At 41.7% G+C, this 26,028-nt stretch overlaps 1 protein-coding gene across 3 annotated transcripts in view; it reads left to right on the forward strand.

Moving 5' to 3' along the window:
- LOC140732348 (vasoactive intestinal polypeptide receptor 2-like) overlaps positions 1–26,028 on the forward strand; it is a 152,019-nt gene that overhangs the window by 18,856 nt on the left and 107,135 nt on the right. For all 3 annotated transcript variants that reach the window (XM_073054860.1, XM_073054862.1, XM_073054859.1), the window contains one exon: positions 13,531–13,638. In XM_073054860.1, coding sequence (XP_072910961.1) covers positions 13,531–13,638 — 108 coding nt within the window. The remainder of the gene's footprint in view (positions 1–13,530; positions 13,639–26,028) is intronic.

The raw sequence follows: 26,028 nt of genomic DNA on the forward strand, positions 1-26,028 counted from the left end.
ATTACCCTGTAGGTCATGTAAGGTTCAGAGAAGGTTCAAAATGGTTTTTGAAGAGGTAGACATATGAAGAGAGGTTGAGTTGGTTGGGAGTTGAGAAGACTGAGAGATGATCCATTTGACATGTATAAAATTCTAAGGGGATTGACAGGGTAAGTGCCAAGAGGAAGTTTCCCATCATTATAATATCAAGAACTAGTGGCCCACTTATGGTGAACGTGGGGGTAAATTGATTTATTTTATTATTGTCACATGTACCGAAGTGCAGTGAAAAACATCGTTTGCATACTGTTCATATAACCATGTCATCACATCAAAGTAGTACAGGAGGAAGCAAGAGCAGATTAGAGTGTTACAATTACAGGGAAGGTGCAGTGCAGGTAGACAAAGAGACACAAGATCATAACAAGATTGATTGTAAGGTCAAGAGTCCATCTTATTGTGCAAGGGCTCAATAGTCTTTTTAACAGTGGGATAGCAGCTGTCTTTAAGCCTGGTGGTACAAGATCTGGGGTGTTTGTATCTTCTGTCAAATAGGGAGAGGGAGAAGAGAGAATGTTTGGGGTCGGTAGAGTATTTGATGATGTTGGCTGCTTTACTCAGACAGTGGGATGTATAAACTGTCCACGAGGGGAGGCTGGTTTCCGTGATGTAACGGGTGGAATACCTTCCCTTATTTGCTCTTGACTCTTTGGAATTCACCACCTCAAGGCTTGAGGGGCTGTTTGGCCTACCCCTGCTCCTGCGTGTTTTTCAATTAGTTTGTTGTTCTATTAGACCAAAGATGGATTTGATTGGGTTGAGTTGTTCTCAGATCTTGGCAATTTACTTGCAAGCTTTTCGTCGCCATACGAGGAGACATCATCAATGCACTGTTAATTGTGTCCTCCAAATGCTTGGCCTTTATATACTTTTCAATCAGCTGATTGGTCGTCGTTACGGAAACTCAGTTGTGATGTAGGGAGGAAGTCTTGTCGCTGATGGGTTGTGTGGCGAACTTCGTGCGCTGTGGTCTGGAATTTTGTCCACATCGGTTCATAAATAGATTTGAGGTCTCTTTGGCTGAGTGTTGCAATATAAATGTATAAACTTCCCAAGGTTCAGTATACAGATTCAAAAACCAATTTAGGTGAATACTCCAGCAACAAAAACAAGGCCTGACAGCTTCACTTACCATTATTCAGTGTCTTTCTCTTGATTAGCCTTAAACTTGGACAAAATCCTTCATATAAATAAAGGCTCCATCAACAAATTGCCACTGAGTCAGCTGGTTGGTAGTGGTAGCATGCTATTTACATTGTAGTGTGCCTCCAAAATTCATTTTCGGAAAGGCCAGAGTATGGATAGAGATTGATAGTACAACACGCTGACAAGGCTGAATGGTGCCTGGAGCACGCCAGAGCAGCAACGATTCTAAGTTAATTGAATTCAGATGATTCCTTCTAGAGTAAAACTGAGCAACGTGGTTGCAGTGGCTGTACCCCGCAGTAACCACAGATCAAAATAATCTTTGAGTTTATCTGATCTCGGCGCAATGGATTCTAGCCACAAGTTCCGGAATTCCCCTTCCTGAACCTTTGCTTCCTGAATTTCCTTCTTTAAGAAGAGATAGAGCAAGCTAGGGCTTTTCTCTTTGGAGTGAAGCAGGGTGAGAGGTGACTTGATAGAGGCGTGCGAGATAATGAGAGGCATGGATCAAGTGGACAGCCAGACTTTTTCCCAGGTGGGAAATGGCTAATACAAGGGGGCATAATTTTAAGTAGATTGGAGGGAAGTATTGGGGGATGTCAGAGGTAAATTTTTATGCAGAGTGGAAGGTGCATGGAACGTGCATTCTGGGATGGTGGTCGGGGCAGATACATTAGGGGCATTTACTAAACTCTTAGATAGGTATTATGGATGATAGAAAAATGAAGGACTATGGAAGAGATTAGGTTGAAAGGTCAGCCCAGCATCGTGAGCTGAAGCTCCTGTTCTTGTGCTGTAATGTTCTATGTTCTACGTTCCATGTTTTGTGTTAAGAAGTTGAAACATATCTCATAGACAAAACATCTGGGCAGTCTTCTTGATGTCCCTTGAAGTGACTGAATTTTTCCATCGTAACTCTTGGAACGTTTTCCCCTTTAAAAGTGCTTTGTAAATATAAGCTGACAAAGAAAAAGCCCTACTTCACTAACGGATCACTTTGTTAATTCAACCCGTTAAGAGCGTCAGTGAGGAAGAAAAAACATTTCAATAATTCAGTAGAGGTAGTTAGAATGCAGGATTGCCTGTAAACACTTCAGTGGCACTGTTTCAATTATCATCAACAGATTATTAGTTTTGCATCATCACTTTCAAGAGTACTTCACTGCAAAGTATTTCAGACTTCCTGGGGAGGATTTGAAAAGCAGTAAATGAAGGTTGTTTTAACTTCATGTTTTTTCATATGCACAATTATAAACGGCAATTTGATTTGCACCCTGCAAGATATGTTCACATTTGTGCCCAAGCCCTGAGACCAACTTGCTGGAAAGTGCCAGCTCCAATGCCAGTGGTAAAATTCTGCACCACAACAGCCCTCCACCCCCTGGTATTTAGATTGCATCACAGGCTGGACCAGGTCTGACCCTACCTACAGTATTGCTGTCAAACATCGGACAGGGGGCTAAGCCACACCTCCTGCCTGTCAAAACAAGTGAACGTCCCTGAAGCTGACATTCTGACACATGGAAATATTACAAAGCTAGTCAAACGATTTAACAATACTACAACGCTTAAATGTAGTAAATTAACAATTCATAAAGTGTGAAAATATTAAAATATGTATTGGGGCATGTTATATTGAGTGGGCATGCTTCTCAGGTTCCTTTTAAATCTTTCCACTCTCAACCTAAATCTCTGTCCATGTTCTGGATTCCCCTAAGTATGTTACCATCCACCTTATCTTTGCCCCTCATGATTTTATAAACCTCGATAAGGTCATCCCTTATTCTACATTCCAAAGAATAAAGACTTCGGCTGCCCAACCTCTCCCTGTAACTCAGGCCCTCTAGCCTTGGCAACAAAGCTTGTCAAGCCTTTTAAAAATTTTGTAAGTTTTGATCTGATCTCCAATTCTTCTAACCTCTCTAGACCAAGCTGTTAAATCTGTCCACATTTGGTACGCCAGCCGCCCTTGCAACTGGGCCTCAAAGCAAAGCAACTGGTTAGCACATTGCTTTACAGCACCTGCCTGATCAGTGTTCAATTCCTGCCACTGTCTGTAAGGAGTCTGTACATTCTGCCCATGGCCATGTGGGTTTCCACCAAGTGCTCTGGTTTCCTCCCACAGTCCAAAGACATATGGGTTAGGGTTAGTGAGTTATGGGCTTGCTACGGGCACTGGAAGCATGGCAACATAATCCTCGCTGATTTGATTTTAAGCAAACAATTTGAATGCTTCAATGTACACGTGCCGAATAAAGTTAATCTTTAGTCTTGCCTTTGAAGAACGAGTAATGAATCTTCCATTTTAATGTTTAGTGTTAGCTACTTAGAGTTAATTACCATGGCCTTGACTTGATGTTACAGAGGCCAGTGCACCCTCAAAATGGCAGTCATACTGTCCCTTTGAGTACAGTAATATAATCAGTTTCAATATGAAAGGGTTTTTCTTTTGATCTACTTGTTTTGGGCAATTAGACCTGTTTAATTTTCAAAATGAGACCTGTTGACCATAATAGAGTCCTGATGTCTGTTTTTTTTTACTAAGAGCACAGTAAAGATTGTGCTTAGATGAGGTTCTTCCCCAGAAATGACATCATCTGGATAAAAGTAATGGACAAGTCCAACAAAATAAGTACAGGAAGAGTGGGAGGCATTGTGATGTGACAGCAAATTTATTGAAAACATTTCTTTGGGTTGAGTACTTGGAGAACTGCTCTTCCACTTCCCTCTTCCTTATATTCTTGAGCAATTGCTTTTTTTCTGACATATGCTAATGCTCCTTCTGATTAAGTTCCATCCCAGAAGATCATAAAGTTTCATAAATTCATCACTCCCCCCCCCACCACCACCCCAACTGAGTCATTGTCCATACTGCAATTGAGATACAAGAGACTGGAGACACTGGAATTTGGAACCGTAAACAATATTGACAAATACTCCCTCCATACAGATGTTGTTTGAGCTGCTGTGTTCTTCCAGCAAATTGTTTGTTGTTCTTTCCCAGCCATGCTACTCTGTTGAAATCAGTGAGGAGACTCTTTATTCCAGTGATTATTCTTTGACCGGATTCTCTGGAGTAGGTGCCACAAATGTCTGCTCTACCACTGGACTCCATTTTCAACAAACATTAATTCACAGGTCTGGGACTGCAATGCATTACAAGGCTAAATCCAATCAATCAAGACTAATTGAAAAGTCCATGAAGCGAAGAATTCACCAAGTTGAAAAAGAATGCCTTGAGATCTGGAAAACTGAAGACCATGGGGTCACAAAGTCATACAGCTTGGTAACAGGACCTTTGACCCAAATGGTCCTTGGCAACCAAGGTTCCCATCTAGCTAGTCCCATATGCCTATTTGGTCCAAATCCTTTGAACACTTACAAGTCACTGGTTTCACGAATTCTTACATATGTAGGAGTATATAAATTGGAATAGATGCAGAATAGGAGCAGAAGTAGGCTATCCAGGCATTCAAGCCTAATCTTCTACCTCAGCATTTTCCAACACTGTCCCAAGACCTCTTGATTCCCTTAATGTCTAAAATCCAGTTGATCTCTTGTGGCAGATGAGACCAGTGACTGAGCCCCCATAGCAACCCTTCCACCCACGGTACAGAATCCAAAGGTTCACCACTCTGTGTGAAGACCTCTCTCATTTCTACCTCTCTCTTATTCCAAACTTGTGTCCCTTGGGAAACAAGGGAAATACCCTCACAGTATCTAGTCGTAGAGTCACAGATTCATGGGGTAATACAGCACAGATACAGGCCCTTCAGCTAACAAGTCCATGCATACCCAGCTAGTCCCAATTTCTGATGTTCAGACCACATCCCTCTAAGCCCTGCCTCTTAACGTTCCTATCCAAGTGCTTATTAAATGATAGTACAGTCGGCCCTCCTTATCCGCGAGGGATTGGTACCGGGACCCCTCGTGGATACCAAAATTCGCAGATGTTCAGGTCCCTAATTCTACCAGTCTCAATGCGGTGAACCTTAGGACCCAGCAGAACCCAGGACCTTATTTAATCTGTCTTAGTGCGGTGGACATTAGGACCCAGCATCAGATCTCTGAATCCACAGTGTTTCTGTTCACGAAAATAATCACGATCACGATTGAAAATAAAGTGGAAACAATAAAGCGATCGGAAAGAGGTGAAACGCCATCGGTCATTGGAAAAGCATTAGGCTACATTGGTCAACGATCGGAACAATCTTAAAGGATAAAGTGAGAAAGGCTGTGCCCCAATGAAAGCTACAATTATTACTAAGCAATGTAGTGGTCTAATTATTGGGTTTTGGGGTTTTGAGTTTTTGATCCTCCCGGCGCGGTGGAGAGCGCACTCAGGAGCGATCTGTCACTCAGCCCGACGCTGAAACATACATTCTTAAGTGTTTTATATGCATAGAAAGGTAAATCATATAAACTTTGTACTATATACTAAGACAGATGTTTGACTAACTGACGCTAAATAATACTGGATGTACCTGTTCTGACTTACTCAGTAAGAGAACTTCAGATTTTTTTCAATCCCGATCCATGATAACCCACACACATCCTCCCATATACTTTAAATCATCTCTAGATTACTTGTAATACCTAATACAATGTAAATGCTATGTAAATAGTTGTTATACTGCATTGTTTAGGGACTAATGACAAGAAAAAGAAGTCTGTATGTGCTCGAACAACAAGTGCTGGAAGAGCACTTCTGGTTTCTCGCGATTCGCGGTTGGTTGAATTCGCGCATGCGGAATCTGCGGATAAGGAGGGCCGACTGTATTGTACCTACTTTAGCTTAACCACTTCCACCGGCAGCTTATTCCATATACTCACCACCACTCCTCAGTTTCCTTTCAAACCTTTCATCTCAACTTAAATTGCTGCCACCTAGTACTGAATTCCCTAACCTGGCTAAAAGACTGTTATAATCCACCTTATCCTTGACCCTCATGATGTTATAAACCTCTATAAGGTCATTATTTATTCTCCTCTGCTTCAAGGAATGAAGACCTTGCCTGGCCAAACTCTGCCCATAACTCAGGCTGTCTAGTGCTGGCAACAAAGTTTGTCAAACCTTTTAAGAAGTTTGGAAGTTTTGATGGGAGCTCTCATTCTTCTAACCTCTAGAGAAAATATCCATAACTTATTCAAATTCTCCATGTTTGGCAAACCGGCCGCCCTTGCAACTAGGTGGCATGGTAGTGAAGTAGTTAGAGCATCACCTTACAGCATCAGCATGAGCAATCAACGTACAATTCCTGCCGCTGTCTGGAAGGAGTTTGCCGTATTTCTCTGAGACTGTGTGGGTTTCCTCTGGGTGCTCTGGTTTCCTCCCGCGTACCAAAGACATATGGGATAGGGTTAGTGAGTTGTGGGCATGCTATGTTGATGACAGAAGTGTGGCGACACTTATGGACTGCCCAGAATATTCCTTGCTGATTTGATTCGACATAAATGACACAGTTTACTATATGTTTTGATGTACATCTGACAAATCAAGCTCATCTCCAGTCTTCTCCGTGAAGAACAAGGAATGGTTCTTCTGTTCTATTCTTCAATGTGATCTGCTTAGAGACCATCATCAGGTCTTTGCTTGATGTTGCAGAGGCCAGCACACCCTCAGAATGAAAGGCTTACTGTCCCTTTAAGTATGCAATGCAATCAGTTACAATTTGAAAGTGGTTTCTTGTTGATCTACCTGTTTTAGGCTATTGACTATCACACTTAAAGCCCCCCCCCCCCCCCATTGAGTGCATCTACATGGAGCATCGTCACAGGAAAGCAGCATCCATCTTCAGGGGCCCTCACCACCCAGGTCATGCTCTCTTCTCACTGCTACCATGAGAAAGCAGATACAGGTGCCTCAGGACTCACACCACCAGGTTCAGGAACAGTTATTATCTCTCAACCATTAGGCTCTTAAACCAAAGGGGAAAACTTCATTCAATTTCACTTGCCCCATCACTGAACTGCTCCCACAATGTATGGACTCACTTTCATGTTCTTGATCTCATGTTCTTGATATTTATTGTTTATTTATTTGTTGTTATTATTGTTCCTTTCGTTTTGCATTTGCACAGTTTATTGTCTTTTGCACACTGGTTGTACACCCATTGACTCTGTTAGTTATTAGATTTATTGAGTATGTATGCAAGAAAATGAATCTTGGGGTTGTATGTGGTGATATATATGTATTTTGGTAATAAATTTACTTTGAATTAATTTTCAGAATAAGAGCTGTTGACCAAAATAGCTCCCTGAATGACTATCTTATGAAGACCATAATACTTAGATGAGGCCCTCCCCACCCTCTAGATAAAATTGTCTGGATAAAATTATCAATAAGTAGTAGGCAAGTCCAATAAAGCAAGTACAGGAAGAGTGTTAAAGGGCTCACTGTGATGTGAGCACATATTTATTGAAAACATTTCTTTGTGCAAGTGGGTTAACTATTTGGAGTACTGATCTCCCTTTTTTGCTCTTGCCCATATTCTTGAACAAATGTTTTTTTTCTGACATATGGCGACACTCCTTCTGATAAAGTTCCATCCTGGAAGACCATAAACGTTCACTGATTCACCCCACCACCCCCATCCCGAGTCATTGCCCATACTAAAACCAAAATATATGGCTGACTGAGCCTTTAATGAATGGTGTTGTGCCAAAAATAAAAAGGTGAGGCTGTATTTGACAAGGGTGGGACATGTATTCTTTCCTGGTAGTTGTCATGTTTGAGTTTAATTTCACACACTACAGAGTATTTACTGAAATGTTCTGTGTTAAAGTAGAAGATCAACTTTTGCTTCTAATTTGCTGTAGAAATTCCACTGGTCTTTGATTTTTAACTTGTATATTAATTGCAGGCAAAGCCAAAATTTTATTGCCTTTCCAATTATTTACTTGAACCGCTGTTGTCCTTGTGACGTTGAGAAGGGAGTTATATGATCTTGTACCATGAAAGAGCAAGTCTATACTTCACCAAGTAAGCATAGTATGTGATTAGAGAGGAACCTGAAGGTGGTGGTGATAGTGATCCTATGTACTCACTGTACATTGCAAACATCACAACTTTGATAGGAGTTATTTAAACTTTGGCAAGTTTAAGTCGGTATCTTACTGAATTAAACCATGACCCTTACTCACCATAAAAGGTTAATGAAAAATAATAGGAATGGTATCAAACTCAGATATAATATCACCAGCATATTTTGTGAAATGTGTTGTCTTTGTGGTAGCAGTACAATTTAATATATAATCATAGAAAAACTGAATTATGTTAAGTATATAAAGTAGTTAAATTAGTGCAAAAATAGAAATAAAAAAGTAGTGAGGTAGTGTTCATGGGTTCAATACCCATTCAGAAACTGGTTGCCAGAGTGGAAGAAACTGTTCCTGAATCATTGAGTGTGTGCCTTTAGACTTCTGTACCTCCTTCCTGATGGTAGCAATGAAAACAAGGCATGACCGGGGTGATGGGGGTCCTTAATGATAGACACCATTCCGAGGCATTACTGTGGAGGCTAGTGCCCCTGATGGAGCTCGCTAATTTCACAACTCTGTGCAGCTTACTTCGATCCTGTGCAGTAGCCACCCACCACATGCACCCTCCCCCCCCCCCCCCCCACCTTACCAGACAGTGATGCAGCCTATTGAAATGTTCTCCAAGGTACATCTGTGGAAATTTGTGAATGCTTTTGGCGGAGTTAGCAGAGTTGCTGCCGACAGCTCTGGATACCTGAGTTCAATTCCGACTACCAGTGCTGTTTGTATGGAGTTGTAATTCTCCCTATACAGAATCATAGAGAAACACAGCACAGATACCAGCCCTTTGGCCCACCAATTCCATGCCAACCAGGCGCCTACCCATCAGCTCCTAATTTCCTGCGTTCAGCCCATATCCTTCTCAGCATGAACAAATCCAAGTACTTCTTAAACGACAATACAGGGACAAGATCTAGACACAACTCTCCACCAGCAACACACACAGCTTATGGCAAGGTCTGCACACCACCGCATACTTCACAGCTAAATGCAGCGGTGTTTCCAACGTTATTGCCTCTCTCCCAGATGAGCTAAATCTTTTGTACTCTCGGTTTGATGTCACCAACACTGAGCTCCTGAGGAGAGCCGCCGAAGTGACCGGCACCTCGGTCATCTCTGAGGCTGAGGTACGCAGGTGTTTCCAACGAGCGGACAGTCGCTAGGCCGCAGGACCGGACGGCATCCCAGGGCGGGTACTCAGATTGTGCGTGGCACAACTGGCTGGTGTGTTTGCAGACATTTTTAATCTCTCCCTCTCCCAGTGTGGAGTGCCCTCCTGCTTCAAAACATCCACCATTGTCCCTGTACCTTAAAAAGGCCAAGGTAACATGTCTGAACGACTGGCGTCCTGTTGCACTCACCTCAATAATAAGCAAATGCTTTGAGAGGCTGGTCAAGGATCACATCTGCAGCATGCTGCCACCCACTCTGGACCCCCTACAATTCACCAATTCGCCTACCAACACAACTGATCAACAGAAGATGCAATAGCCACAGCTCTACACACCATCCTTACACATCTGGAGAAGAAGGATGCTTATGTGAGAATGCTGTTCTTGGACTACAGCTCAGCATTCAACACCATAGTTCCCTCCAGGTTTGCTAAGGAGCTCAGAGACCTCGGCCTTCACCCTGCGTTGTGCAGTTGGATCCCGGACTTCCTGTCAGATCGCCAGCAGGCAGTAAGAGTGGGCTCCCTCACCTCTGCCCCTCTGACCCTCAACACAGGTGCCCCTCAGGGAGGTGACATCAATGGATCTGGGGTTGAGAGGGTGAACAGCTTTAAGTTCCTCGGCATCCACATCACCGAGGATCTCATGTGGTCTGTACGTACCGGCTGTGTGGTGAAGAAAGCACAACAGCATCTCTTTCACCTCAGACGGATGAAGAAGTTTGGCATGGGCCCCTAAATCCTAAGAACTTTCTATAGGGACACAATTGAGAGCATCCTGACTGACTGCATCACTGCTTGGTGTATGGGAACTGTACCTCCCTTAATCACAGGACTCTGCAGAGAGTGGTGCAGACAGCCCAGCGCATCTGTAGATGTGAACTTCCCACTATTCAGGACATTCATAAAGAGGGGTGTATAAAAAGGGCCCATAGGGTCATTGGGGAACCGAGTCACCCCAACCACAAGTAAACACAAAGCATACTGCAGATGCTGTCGTCAAATCAACACATACAAACAAGCTGGATGAACTCAGCAGGTCAGGCAGCATCAATGGATGCTTTCAATTGATGCTGCCCGACCTGCTGAGTTCATCCAGCTTGTTTGTATGTGTTGATTTGACCCCAACCACAAACTGTTCCTGCTGCTAACATCCCCATAAATCTTCCCTGATTTATTTCCAGTTTGACCTCATTTGGGTGACCAAAGCTCTGCACAATACTCCAAGTGCAACCTCAGCAATGAAACACAATGTCACAACTCCAATCATCAGCGCCCTGACTGATGAAGGTCTGCATGCTAAACACCTTTTTCAACATCCTGTCTACCCGTGATGCTGCTTTCAATAAACTGTGCTTCCAAGTCCCTCCTTTCCTAGTACTTCATCATTCATAGCATGTCCAACACAATTTGACTTTCCAAAATGCATCACCTTACACTTACCTGTTTTGAAATTAATTTGCCACTCCTCAGACCACTCTCCCAACTGATCAAGATCTCCTTGTAATCTACAATACCCTTCTTCACTAGCAACAACACCTCTTAGTATCATATCGTCCACAAACTTAATAATCAAGCCTTGTGCCTGATACTAATAGTGATTTAAAGCTGCAATGTTCCCATAGCAGGGAACAATTCAATTGCACTTTTACCAGGGCATACACATCACATGTTTTAGCAGTGATAATGATGATGAACAGAAAGGCAGAATCTGGTAACATTTTACAAATTAAATCTGTGTGGGTTTTCTCGAGGTCAAGGGTTGCCAACACTTTTTAAGCAAGGGGTCCGTGGACCCTGGGTTGGGAACCCCTGCTCTAGGTGCTCCATTTGCTTCCTGCATTCCCAAGATCATTGTCAGCTGTAGAATTCAGAGTGATTGATGTAGATGTGGAAAAATAAAATGGGATTATTGAAGGGTTAGCTTAAATGGGCCCTTGATAGTTGACATGGACACGGTGGACTGAAGATGTATGAATCAATGATGCAGCCAATAAGACAAGTATAAATTGGTAGAAGTTTGTATGCGGGCTTCGTAGGCAAGGTAAGTTTAAGGTCATGTTTACAGTTTCAGTAAATCTAGAACTTTTAGTTGGGAAAGGTGGCTGTGTGGGAATAAGAAATGTACACACCGTTATTACCTGACAGGAAACATCGTGAAATCTCCTGAAGGTAGATATTGCCACCAAGCCTGATGGAGCTAATTAGCTTCTCAGCGGCTCTTTTCAATGTGCTGTCGCTGTCCTGGGGATCAATTAGATGGATCTGCTGGAGTAACTTTATCACCCTGATGGCAGCAGCTTGACAAGCGTGACTCACAGACGTGTCCGGAGCACCTGCCTTGCCAATTATAAGCTGCACTGCAGCCTCCACGTGCCCCCGCCTCATCGTGGTCTGATTTTAGTGCAATGTTCCCCCGGCAGTGTTATATCAGCCAGCTGCTGGAGTGTTCTATTAAAGTAAGTTTATTATCAAAGTACATACTGTATATGTCATTCAAATGAGATTCATTTTCTTGCAAGCATTTACAGGAAAATAAAATACAATAACGCTCATGAAAAATTATATAAAAGCCATGACTGACAACCATTGTGCAAAAGAAGACACATTAAGCACATAAAAAGATGATGCTAAGAATATGAATCCTAGAGCCCTCGAAAGTGAGCCTGTAGGTCGTAGAATCAGTTCAGAGAATCAGTGAGTGAAGATATCCACGCCGGTACAGGAGCCTGATGGTTGTACGATAGTAACTGTTCCTGAATCCGGTGCTGTAGGCCTCTGTACCTCCTGCCCGATGGTAATAGCAAGAAGAGGCATAGCCTGGATGGTGGGGGTCTTTGATCGTCTGGATGCTGCTTTCTTTAAATGTGCTCAATGGTGGGGAAGGCTTTCCCTGTGATGGACTGGGCTGTATCTACCACTTTTGAGAGACTATTCCATTTCTGGGCATTGGTGTTTGCATACCGAGCCATTATGCAACCAATCAGGAAACTCTTCACTGTGCACATACAGAGGCTTGTCAAAGTTTTAGGTGACATGCTGAACTGATGTAAATTTCTAAGAAAGTAGAGGCATCCATTCGCAGATTAACCTGGCAAATGCATAAGAATGTTAAAAAAAAAGTGGGAGTAGGCCACTCTGCCCATCAAGCTTCTCCATCAATCATGGCTGATCTTGTCCAGCTGTTACCTCTTATCTAGAGACAAGAAACTACAGAGGCTGAAATCTGGAAAAACACACAAACTGCTTGAGCAACTCAATGGGTTGAACTGTGGCTGATTCAAGATCCCTAATTAAACCATGAACCATCCCAAATTTACAAGGACTTGAGTTATAGGGAAAAGTTGAATAGGCTAGGACTTGATTCCCTGGAGTGTAGGAGAATAAGGGGAGATTTAATAGAGGAAAACAAAATAATGACAGGTATAAACAGGATAAATACAAGCAGGCATTTATCCACTGAGCTTGGATGAGACTAGAACTAGACGTCATAGGTTAAGGGTGAAGGGTGGAATACTTAAGGGAAACCTGAAGTGGAAATTCTTTACTCAGAGAGTGACTCAAGTATGGAGTAAGTTGACAGCAGAAGTGGTGGATGCAGGTTCAATTGCAACATTTAAGAGAAGTTTGGTTAAATACCTAGATGGGAGGGGCATGGAAGGCTAGGAGTCAGGTGCAGATCAATGGGACAAGGCAAAACAATAGTTCAGCATGAACTAGATGGGCTGAAGGGCCTGTATGAAGGGCCTATGACTCTATAACTGAGCCACAGACACTGCTTATCCTGATTAATTTTCTTATAGCAGAGACACAAGAGACTGCAGGTGCTGGAATCCGGAGCAACAAATAAGATGCTGGAGGAACTCATGGGTCAGGCAGCATCTGTGGAAAGAAATATGGATAGTTGAGGTTTTGGGTCAGGGTCTTTTATCTATATGGACAAACTACAGTAGTTTTCTTTTTGCTATCGCCTCTTCAGTCAGACAATGAATTGAATGTTTAGAAGAGAACGATAAATGATGTATATACTTCCTCATTGATTTTCTGTCTGTTAGTAATGAAAGATGTTGACACAAAAGAACCTTAATTGCACAATAACACTAAAGGCATGTTTGCTTTTCTTTTCGTTTCAGGATGTGCTGGGATTTGGGATAATTACACCTGCTGGATGCCAGCCAAGGTTGGAGAAACAGTCAGCTTGCCCTGTCCACTAATCTATAGGCACTTCAGCAGAGAACCAGGTCTTTATTAGAATCTGGATTGTTTCTTTTAATGCTAAAATTCTTAGGAACTGTTTTTTTTAAAGACAAGAAGGGGAAGGCATTTGTGAATGGAGAAATTCATTCTGGGTGATGTTTAGCATGTTTTTTAGAGATGGATTCAAAAGGTTTGTCAAAACTGATAATAACCGGAATACTAATAGAATGTGACCAGTAAATCTATATTTTCCTCCCACTGCTCTCCAAACCACAAAGATTTTTTCCCGCAAACTTTCTGGAGTGGGCCTCTTTTAGACCAGACTTAATATCACATTCAATATAAGACCATAAAAGCTGCCAACAAACATTCCTGCACGTTAACATTGGTAATTTATAATAATAATCTGAGTAAAGAAATGACATTCTGTGAGGTACTGTACACATTGTTTTGCATGAATCATCTATTTTCTTCAGTGAGGCCTTTTGTTCTGCATTAGGGATCTGTCCAATGCTATTAATAAAAAAATGCCAAATTTCTATTGACTTTCACCTGTGCAAACAATATTCCTGTCTATGTTGTGTTACATACCCCGTAACTGGGTTAACAGACCAGCAGAAATGGAATGATACTTTGGAGCCTGGTGGTACTGTAACTAAAGGTGTTTATTAGTAAACTAAGCAAAACAGTATCAACAATGCAAATATACAGATAAAACAGGTTAGCAATGATAAATACAAAAGTGTAGGAATAAGAATCAAAACCAAGCTGTATCAAAGTCTAGGGGTAAATGAATTGTCATAGAAGAATATGAAGTTCAGTTCAGTTCGCGCTGAGGTAGTTGTTGTGTTGCAATTGTTGGAGAGAGAGAGAGAGAGTGAGAGAGAGAGCGAGAGAGAGAGAGAGAGGGAGAGAGCGAGCAAGAGATGAGCCGCTGCAGCAGGCAAACCTTCCATCGTCTTCTTGTTCCGTTGTACCGTTGGGGTCACCGGCTATGACCCTTCCGTACCAGGCTAGACCGTTCTTCAGTGATGGACTCGTCACCCAGGCAAGGGCGGACGCACACACACAAGTCCCCACCGGTCTGCCTTCATCCACCGTGAGCTCCGGACCGATTCTCCTGAACCGATCCTCCAGGCCCCCACCTTCCTGTGGGTGCACAACACTCTTTCAGTGTCCTCTGGTGTGTCTGAGGGTGTCTCCCCAGACCCGTCTTTTATCCCTACTGACGGGGTGTCAGCCATCCATCAACTCACTATGCCCATGTCCATCAAATGAGGCCACTCCCTGCTGTCTCAGCAAGAATGTTAACGAGCAAAGAAGTGTACTTGTAGCAAAAGATTGTTTACCTTTCCATCGGTGAAGAAACCATAATACTAAATCATCCGACTCTCTCTCTCTCTTATCTGCAGCAGGTGCCTCTACCTCTGTTCTTCATCTCTCTCATTAGCAGCATAGTTCCCGGGGGGGGTCAGCTCTGGATCCCATTTCCATCTGGTTTGTTCAGCACACATAACACCCCCACCCTTCAAAGAATTTTTACCGGGGGTGAAAATTAACTAGTAAGGCACATTACAGAATCTAATATAATACAGAAGTGGTCCTTAATCAACAGGGTAACACAGATATGATTTCAAATTAACACCTGGATAAACAATCAGCAATTACATTGTCAGTTCCCTTTACATGTTGTATTTTAATATCAAATTCTTGTAACATCAGACTCCAACTTAATAACTGTCTATTTTTATTCTTCATGTTAGTCAAAAATACCAATGGGTTGTGATCAGTATAAACTATCAATGGTTTCTGTGCCGGACAAATGTAAACCTCAAAATGCTGTAACGCCAGGATAAGTGCCAGTAATTCTTTTTCTACAGTGGAATAATTTTTAACTTAGGTGTATATTACAGAGGTTAAACTGATACATGTGTGATTATCATGTAACACATTACAGAAGTGTATACAAATACTAATCTATATTTCACTTTTAAGCTTAACATTTAGTCAGTCAATCTACCATGACCTTGTCTTTATTATTCACATGCTTTGTTACACAAAAAAGTCAAATTTCTGCAGAACCAGATCTTGTTATTCAAAATGGTGTTTTATCAACCATTATCTCTTTTCCACTTCCGCACAGAACACTTAATCCTCATGTGATCAGCGTGCTCACCAGTTTGGAATAGGCCTTCACAGACTCCCTGCTCAGGGGTTTGCTTATCACTAATGTTTTCCAAACTAAGCCCATTTGCTGAACTTTCAAACCACTCATTAATTTTAAGCAAGTCATTAATTTTATCTTCAAGATCTTTAAGTCCATTAGTTTCCAGTTTACCACCTGCAGGTGATCCCTCTTGGTCAAAACAACACTTCAAGTTCTGCCTCTCCAAATCACAAACTTGAACAACATCACCACATTGTTTATCCTTAAATTTCAAAACAAGCTGTAATTGATTCACTGGCACCTTGTTAACAAACCATTGACCCTTCAGCATGGTCAATGCTTCTAAAACCAATCCAGACTTTAAATTTTCCTTATTCAAAAGTTCAGGAACAATACTTTTTCCAATATCTTCACTAACATTCCCCTCACCAGCTTTCATCTCATCTCTAATTGTTGGAGCACTTCCTAACACAAATGACTGAGAATTCTCACTTTCTACTGGTGCCAAGGTTAACCCCTTACTCGCTGAACCAAGTCCATCTGACCCAAAAGGATTGCATTCCTTTTTATCCAGGTCAGATACCTCAGACCTTTCCTGAGTCTCCACACAAGGTTCAGTACCCTGTGACTCCACAGGTACCTTCACAACCTGAACACAGGCAAATGGGACATCTACCTCTCCCAGGCTTCCAATACCAGTCCCCATTTCAAATTCAAATTAGCCGGTGGGCTTTCTCTACCGTCCCTACTGCCTCTCTGGTAGCTCTTATTTGGGGAAAATTTTATCTTGTGGGTTAAGGCATACTCGTCTGCTAACTTGGCAGTCGCAGACAGAGTCTCTGCCTCCTTCTCATCTAGATAGGTCCGCATACCTTCAGGGACACAACCTCTCAACTGCTCAATCAGCATTAGCTGTAGCAGTTTGTTATAATCCCCAGTGACCCCTTTCGAGGCGCACCAACGAGTTTCCATCTGGTTTGTTCAGCACACATAACAGTTGTGTAAAATGCTTTTAAGCCTTTCAAGAATAGTATTGAATCCTGCCATACTTAATGGGAAGGCCCTGGCTGTTGTAAGCACTAAGCAGTTACCATAGCATCATGTGTGGTGATTCACTGGATTCAGTTAAGGTCCTGCTTGTAAGGCAAGTCCAGAAGGTTAAGGTATATGGAATCCAAGGCAGGCTGGCTAATGGGATCCAAAAGCGTCTTGGTGACAGGAGGCAGAGGGTAAAGGATTTTCTCATTGGGGGTATATCACAGAGAGTGGTACTGGGTTATTTGTTGTAAATGGATATTTATGTAGGAGGTATGGTTACATATCATATGCAGTGGCATGCAAAAGTTTGGACACCCCTGGTCAAAATTTCTGTTACTGTGAATGGCTAAGCGAGTAAAAGATGACCTGATTTCCAAAAGGCATAAAGTTAAAGATGACACATTTCTTAAATATTTTAAACAAGGTTACTTTTTTATTTCCATCTTTTACAGTTCCAAAATAACAAAAAAGGAAAAGGGTCTGAAGCAAAAGTTTGGGCACCCTGCATGGTCAGTACTTAGTAACACCCCCTTTGGCAAGTATCACAGCTTGTGAACGCTTTCTGTAGCCAGCTAAGAATCTTTCACTTCTTGTTTGGAGGATTTTCGCCTGTTCTTCCTTGCAAAAGGTTTCTAGTTCTGTGAGATTCTTGGGCCATCTTGCATGCACTGCTCTTTTGAGGTCTATCCACAGATTTTCGATGGTCAGGGGACTGTGAGGGCCATGGGAAAACCTTCAGCTTGCACCTCTTGAGGTAGTCCATTGTGGATTTTGAGGTGTCTTTCGGATCATCATCCTGTTGTAGAAGCCATCCTCTTTCATCTTCAGCTTTTTTACAGACGGTGTGATGTTTGCTTCCAGAATTTGCTGGTATTTAATTGAATTCATTCTTCACTCTACCAGTGAAATGTTCCCCGTGCCACTGGCTGCAACACAAGCCCAAAGCATGATCGATCCACCCCCATGCTTAACAGTTGGAGAGGTGTTCTTTTCATGAAATTCTGCACCCTTTTTTCTCCAAACATGCCTTTGCTCATTGCGGCCAAAAAGTTCTATTTTAACTTCATCAGTCTACAGGACTTGTTTCCAAAATGCATCAGGCTTGTTTAGATGTTCCTTTGCAAACTTGTGATGCTGAGTTTTGCGGTGAGGATGCAGGAAAGGTTTTCTTCTGATGACTCTTCCATGAAGGTCATATTTGTGCAGGTGTCGCTGCACAGTAGAACAGTGCACCACCACTCCAGAGTCTGCTAAATCTTCCTGAAAGTCTTTTGCAGTCAAATGGGGGTTTTGATTTGTCTTTCTAGCAATCCTATGAGCAGTTCTCTCGGAAAGTTTTCTTGGTCTTCCAGACCTCAACTTGACCTCCACCATTCCTGTTAACTACCATTTCTTAATTACATTACAAACTGAGGAAACGGCTACTTGAAAATGCTTTGTTAGCTTCTTATAGCCTTCTCCTGCTTTGTGGACATCAATTATTTTCATTTTCAGAGTGCTAGGCAGCTGCTTAGAGGAGCCCATGGCTGCTGTTTGTTGGTTTGAAGAGTCAGGGTATTTGGAAAGCTTTGAAATTTGCATAACCTGGCCTTTCCTAATGATGATTGTGAACAAGCCATGGTCCTAACAAGCTAATTAAGGTCTGAGACCTTGGTAAAAGTTATCTGAGAGCTCAAATCTCTTGGGGTGACCAAACTTTTGCATGGTGCTCCTTTCCTTTTTTTCACTCTAAAATTGTACAAAACAAAAATAATACACTAATCTTGCTTAAAAGGTTGAAAATAATGTCTCGTCTTTAACTTTATGACTTTTGGAGATCAGTTCATCTTCTACTTGGTTAACTATTCACAGTAACAGAAATTTTGACCAGGGGTGCCCAAATTTTTGCATGCCACTGTAAGTAGGAGGATGATGAGGAGTTTGCATATGATGGGGTTGTGGAGAGGGAGAAAGGTTGTTCATGCTGTAAGTGGTACATTACTAAAGAATCTTGACAAATTGAGTGACCTGAGGACCCAAGTCCACAGTTCACTGAAAATGGCACCATTAGTGGTGAAGAAAGCAAACGGTAGGCTTGACTTCATAGATCAGAGCACAGAATGTAAGAATTAGGACAACATATTGCAAGTTCACAAACACAGTTAGAGCACACTTGGAATATTTTCTGAGGCTGTGCCCTCTGTTTCTAGACTTGCCCACTTTTTGAAGCATCCTCTCCACATCCACTCTATCTAGGCCTTTCAATTCTTAAAAGGTTTTGATGAGATCCCCCTTCCTTCTTGTAAACTCCAGTGAGTACAGGTGTTGAGAGGAAGAATGTGATTTCATTGAAGGTTCACTGGATGTGTCCTGGATTGGAGGATTTGAGTAATGTGGACAGATTTGATAAACGGGGTTGTATTCCCTGGAGGTGAATGAGGTTGAAGGATGACCAGTTGGATGAGAGGTTTAGATAGGGTTGATATTCCCATGGTACAAACACATGTTTAAGGTGAGAGGAAAGAGCTTAAAGGGGATCTGAGGAGTAAGAGAATGGTGATAGCTGGAACATGCTGCCAGAGGAGATGGTGGAGTCAAATACAAAGAAGCATTTAGACAAACACCTAAATAGACAAGACATGGAGGGATATGGTTCTAAGTGTAGGCAAATAGGATGAGTGTAGATTGTCATGGACAGAGTGAATGGAAGAGCCCGTCTGCATTCTATATGACTCTGTGTATGGTTTTATATATAGATATTAGGATATAATTTCAAACGAGTCTACATGCAAACTCACTTGGTAGTTAAACTTAGATCACACCCTCTCTCTGTGAACTGTGAGGAAGACAGTAAAACAAACGTGTAGATTGCAGTGAGGTAAGCACAGGGTGGTGGAATGGGCAGAGAGGTGAGAGTGTAAAGATTATTGCAATTATGTGGAGCTCTGATAAAGTGAATATTGTGTACAAGTATGATCTCCCTGCCTAAGGAAGGATATAACTGTGATAGAGGACAAAGAATGAAGGTTTACTATACTATAAAGAGAGATTAAATAACTAAGATGATAATTCTGTGGTTTATAAGAATTATCTAATTGAAAAGTACAAATTGCTTACTGGGGCTTGAATGGGCAGATGCAGATATGAGGCTTCTTCTGCCTGTAGCTATCTGGAACCAGTGAAAACAATCTCAAAATGAAGAATCTGCTAATTGAGACTGAGTATGAGATTAAAGATGGAAGGCTGAGGCTTTACTGGCATTGGTCAGACCATGTTGGAATATTGTGAACAGTTCTGGGACCTTATCTAAGAAAGGGACATGCCAAAAAGGGATTTTATGGATGCGACTGGAGGTGAAGACCTCAATTCAACAGCTATCACTAACGAGGCTGTGCTGAGCAAACTTGCGGGCCTGAAGGTAGACAAGTTACCTGGTCCTGATGGAATGAATCCCAGGGTACTGAAAGAAATGGCAGAAGTGATAGTAGAGGCTTCGGTGATAATTTACCAAAATTCTCTGGACTCTGGGCAGGTCCTAACAGATTGCAAGATTGTGAATGTCACACCACTGTTCAAAAGTGGTCGTGGGCAAAAGGGAGGTAACTATAGGCCAGTCATTGGGAAAATGCTTGAAGCTATCATTAAAGAAGAAATAGTGAGGCATCTGGAAAGAAATGGATCCATCAACCAGATGCAGCATGGATTCAGCAAAGGCAGGTCCTGTTTGACAAACTGACCAGAGTTCTTTGAGGATATAATGAGCGCAGTGGATAGAGGGGACAGATGGATGTTATATACTTGAATTTCCTGAAGGTGTTTGGTAAGATGCCGCATAAAAGACTTATCCATAACATAAGGATGCATAGAGTTTGGGGTGATGTATTAGCATGGACAGAGGATTGGTTAACTAATAGAAAGCAGAGAGTTGGGATACATGGGGGTTACTTTAGCTGACAATCAGTGGTGAGCGTTGTGCTGCAGGAGTCGATGCTGGGCCCGCATCTGTTCATGTTTTACATTAATGATCTGGAAGAGGGGACCGAGTGTAGTGCATCTAAGTTTTCTGATGATACTTAATTAAGTGGAAGAGCAAATTGTGCAGAAGATACGGAGAGTCTGCAGAGAGATATAGATAGGTTAACTGAATGGGCAAGGGTCTGGAAGATGGAGTACAATGTTGGTAAATGTGAGGTCATTCACTTTGGAAGGTAAAATGAGAGAGTAGATATTATTTAAATGGTAAAAAATTGCAGCATGCTGTTGTGCAGAGAGACTTGGGAGTGCTTATACATGAATCACAAAAGGTTGGTTTGCAGGTGCAGCAGGCTATCAAGAAGGCAAATGGAATGTTGGCCTTCATTGCTAGAGGGATTGAATTCAAGAGCAGGGAGGCTATGCTGTAAATGTACAGGGTATTGCTGCATGCAGTTATGGTCTCCTTACTTGAGGAAGGATATACTGGCTTTGGAGACAGTGCAGAAGAGGTTCACCAGGTTGATTCCAGAGATGAAGGGGTTAGACTATGAGGAGAGATTGAGTTGCCTGGGACTGTATTCACTGGAATTCAGAAGAATGAGAGGAGATTGTATAGAAACATATAAAATTATGAAAAGGATAGATAAGATAGAGGCAGGAAAGTTGTTTCCACTACCATAGGTGAGACCAGAGCTAGGGGACATAGCCTCAAGATTCAGGGGAGTAGATTTAGGATGGAGATGAAGAGGAACTGCTTCTCCCAGAGAGTGGTGAATCTGTGGAATTTTCTACCCAATGAAGCAGTGCAGGCTACCTCAGTATATATATATTTAAGACAAGTTTGGATAGATTTTGCATAGTTGGGGAATTAAAAATTATGAGGAAAAGGCAGGAAGGTGGAGATGAGTCCATGGCCAGATCAGAAGAAGAAGAATAGCCCTTAACTCGGCAGTGCAGTTACCAGGGCACCGTCTTTTGACGGTATTTCTGTAACAAGCTATTCTTGTTTTTACGAGGCCGAGTTGCTAGTTCGATGCTCAACCCGACTTGGATTTGAACTCAGGAACCTTCGCTCTGGAGTCCGGCGCTGATATTATTGCGCCACCAAGCGGGACTATGGCCAGATCAACCGTGTTCTTATTGAATGGTGGAGCAGGCTCAACGGACCAGATGGCCTACCCTGCTCTTATTTCTTATGTTATTATGTTCTTATGAAAGGATGTGATGGCATTGGAGAGGGTTCAGAGGAGAATGTGCTTGGGAAGCAACAAGGTCAGAATGTAAATAAGTCACCCGGACCTGATGGACACCAGAGTTCTGAAAGAGGTTGCTGAAGAGATTATGGAGCCATTAGTAATGATCTTTCAATAATCAGTAGATCCTGGAATGGATCTGGAGGACACAAAAATTGCAAATGTCATTCCACTCTAAGAAGGGAAAAGCAGAAGAAAACAAATTATAGCCAATTAGCCTGACTTCAGTGGTGGTGGAAGATGTTGGAGTCCATTATTAATGATGGTGTTTTGAGGTACTTGGAGGCATATGGTAACAAAGGCCACATTTGTCATGGTTTCTATAAGGGGAAGTCTTGCCTGACTAATCTGTTGGAATTCGTTGAGCAAATAACAGGCAGGGTAGACAAAGGAGAGTCAGTGGATTTTCAGAACACCTTTGACCAGGTGTTGCACATGGATCTGTTTAACAAGATAAGAGCCCAGATTATTTACATGAAAGATTTACTAGCATGGATAAAAGATTGGCTTTTTCTGGTCAGCTACTCTTGACTATTGGTGTTCAGCAGGGGTCGGTGTTGGGACCGCTTCTTTTCATCTTATTCTGTACATCAGTGATTTAGATGTGGCCAAGTTTGTGGGAAAGATAAGTGGAGGGGCATGGTAGTATTGAGGAAGAAGATTTTAGATAGATTGGGAGAATGGACAAATGTGGCAAATGGAATATAGTGTAGGGAAGTGTATAGTTATTCATGTTGGTAGAAGGAATAAAGGCTAGACTATTTTATAGATGTGGAGAAAATTCAGAAATCAGAGGTGCAAAGGGAATTGGTAGCTCTGGTGCCGAATTGCCTAAAGGTTAATTTGGTGGTAAGGAAGCCAAATGAAATGTTGGCATTCATTTCAAGGGCACTAGAACATAAAAGCTAGGATGTAATGCTGAGAGTTTATAAGTTATTGGTCAGGCTGCACTTGGAGTATTGTGAGCAGCTTGGACCCCTTATCTAGGAAGAGATGTGCTTGCATTGGTGATGGTCAGAGAAGGTTCGCAAGAATGATCACAGGAATGAAAGTGTTGACGTTAAGGAGGTTTTGATAGCTCTAGATCTGTACTCACTGGCGTTTAGAAGTATGAAAGGGGATCTCATTGAAAAATATTGGAAGTCCTGGGTTAAATGGATGTCGAGAGTATATTTGCTACAGTGGAGAGCCTCTGAACAGAGGACGCAGCCTGAGAATAGAGGGACATCCATTTAGAACAGAGATGAGAAGGGATTTCTTTATCCAGAGGGTAGAGAATCTGTAAAATTCACAGACAGTTAAGTCATTGGATATACTTAAAGCTGGGGTCGATAGGTTCTTTATCAGTCTTGGCATCAAAGGATACAGAGAAAAGGCAGGAGAACGGGGTTGAGAGGAATAATAAGTAAGCCCTGATGGAATGGCCGAGCAGACTCAATGGACCAAATAGCCTAATTCTACTCCTATGTCTTAAGGTCTATTTATGCTAGGCTAAGGTTTTTTTGTATAAAAGTAATCCAAGGGATTTTAATTAGTTATTATTTAATTAAAGAACATAGATTACAGAACATAGAACAGTATGACACAGGAACAGGCCCTTTGGCCAACAATGTAGTCCATAAGATATAGATGCAGTGGCAGGTGGAGGTCTACCTTGGAAAGTCAAATTTGAAAGCAGAATACAGGACTTATTTCAGGATTCTCCACAGTGTGGAGGAGCAGAGGGATCCTGGGCTCCATTTCCATAGATCACTCAAAGATGCTTTGCAAGTTGGTAAGGTTGTTAAGAAGGCATATGGTGTGTCGGTCTTCATTAGTTGTGGAATTGAGCTCAAGAGCCGTGGGGTAATATTGCAGCTCTATAAACGACACTTGGAATATTGAGTTCAGTTCAGGTCACCTTATTATAGGGAGGATGTAGAAGCTTTAGAGACAGCACTGGGGATATTTACCAAAATGCTGTCTCGATTAGAGAGCATGTTTTATGAGCAAAGAAGAGCTTTTCTCTCTGGAGCGAAGAAGAATGAGAGGTGTCTTGACAAAGGTGATTTGACAGAGGCAAGATAATAAGAGCATAGATCAAATGGATTTTCAGAGAATTTTTCGCAGGGCAGAAATGGATAATATCTAAAAGCATAATTTTAAGGTGATTCAAAGAAAGTATACGTGGACATTAAGGGTATGTTATTCACAGAGAGTGGTGGGTGCATAGAATGTGCTGACAGGTGTGGTAGTAGAGCCAGATACATTAAGCTTCCAACACCTACCCTGGCTGAGGCCTAATGTGGTGGGCCTTAGACAATCACTTAATAGGCACATGGATGCTAGGAAAATGGAGTGCTCTATGGGAGGGAGGCGGTGGATTACATGAAAGTTCTTCACATCATTGTGGGCTGAATTGCCTGTACTATGCTTTAATGTTCTTTGTTTTATTTCTGCATCAGATACAGTCAAATTGAACTAAATCTCTTTATTAGGGGTACTTTAAGGGTAATTAGGGGTATTTAAGAGCCTTTTGGACAGGCACATGGATGAAAGGAAAATGGAGGGTTATGGGGTTGTGTAGGTTTAGTACTTTTTTTAAAGGATTATATGGGTTGGCACAACATGGAGGGCTGAAGGGCCTGTACTGTGCTGTAGTGTTCTACAATTCTATGGTTCTTCTACCAGCACCAAGGTCCATATCCCTCCATTTTCTGCATACTTATACCCTCTTAAACACCATTATTGGAGCTACTTCCACCACTACCACTGGCAACCCATTCTAGACACATTTGCCACAAACATCTCCTTTAAACATTGCCTTTCTCATCATTCTCAATCTTTTTTATTAAGTTTCAAATAGATAAACATAACAATGATAATGATTCAAAGAGATGGGGATTACATTAATAACGGTTCACGTATACAGAAACAGACTCCGAGTAACATGTGTAATCTAAGCCTCTCAATCTCTTAATAACTGAACAAGAAAAAGATTCAAAAAAATTTTATACAGAGAAAAAAAGTCCCCCTAAACTTAAAAAAAACCCCAAAATAAAAACAAAACAAAAGCAGGGCTGCCATATTTCATCGGTTAAAATCATTATTTGTCATTAACTCCGCTCCTTTATACCCTAACAAAAAGTTATTGAGAAGGGTTCAGAAAAGGTCAGCTTACATCACATGAAAATGGTGAATAAATGGCCTCCAAGTTTCTTCAAATTTAACCGAAGGGTTGATAGTGCCACTCATAATTTTTTCTAAGTTTAAACATGTTATAGTTTGGGAAAACCATTAAAATGTAGTGGGGGATAACAATCTTTCCATTTAAATAAAACAGATCTTCTGGCTATTAATGTAACAAATTCCCTTCTCATCTTAAATGTATATATTCTGCATTTTAGATGGAAATAAAATTTTGCTTCTCTATCCTGTCTATGCCCCTCCTCACTTTAAAAATATTTTGTCAGGTCTCCCTTCAAACACTGCCACTCTAAACAACCCAGGTTTGTCCACCCTTAAAGCTCATACTCTTCAATCAAGACAGCTTTCTGAGAACCTCTTCTACTCCTTTGCCAAACCTCCATTTCCTTTCTATTATTGGGCAACTAGAATTGGACACAATATTCCAAGTATGATCTAACCAAAGTTTTATACAACTGCAACATGATTTCCTTACTCTTCCATTCAATACCCCATCCAATAAAGGAACTGGGGAGAGTCAGAGGAGGTTCATGAGGATGATTTTGGGAATGAATGCAAAGAAATGGTGGATGAACTTAATAAATATTTTATCTCAGTCTTCACTGTAGGAGACATTGGCAATGTGCCAGAAATTCAAGAGTGCCAAAGGGCAGAAGTGAGTATAGTTGCTGTTACTAAGAAGAAGGAGCTTGGGAACTAGAACGGAGTGAAGATAGATCAGAATCAGAATCAGATTTAATATAATTGACCTGGCATTTCTCACGATTCTTTTTGTTTTGCGGCACTAGTGCATTGCAATACATAATAATAAAAAATATAAATTACTCAAACATTTA

This window comes from Hemitrygon akajei, chromosome 8, assembly GCF_048418815.1.
Source record: "Hemitrygon akajei chromosome 8, sHemAka1.3, whole genome shotgun sequence".
Taxonomy (NCBI): Eukaryota; Metazoa; Chordata; class Chondrichthyes; order Myliobatiformes; family Dasyatidae; genus Hemitrygon; species Hemitrygon akajei.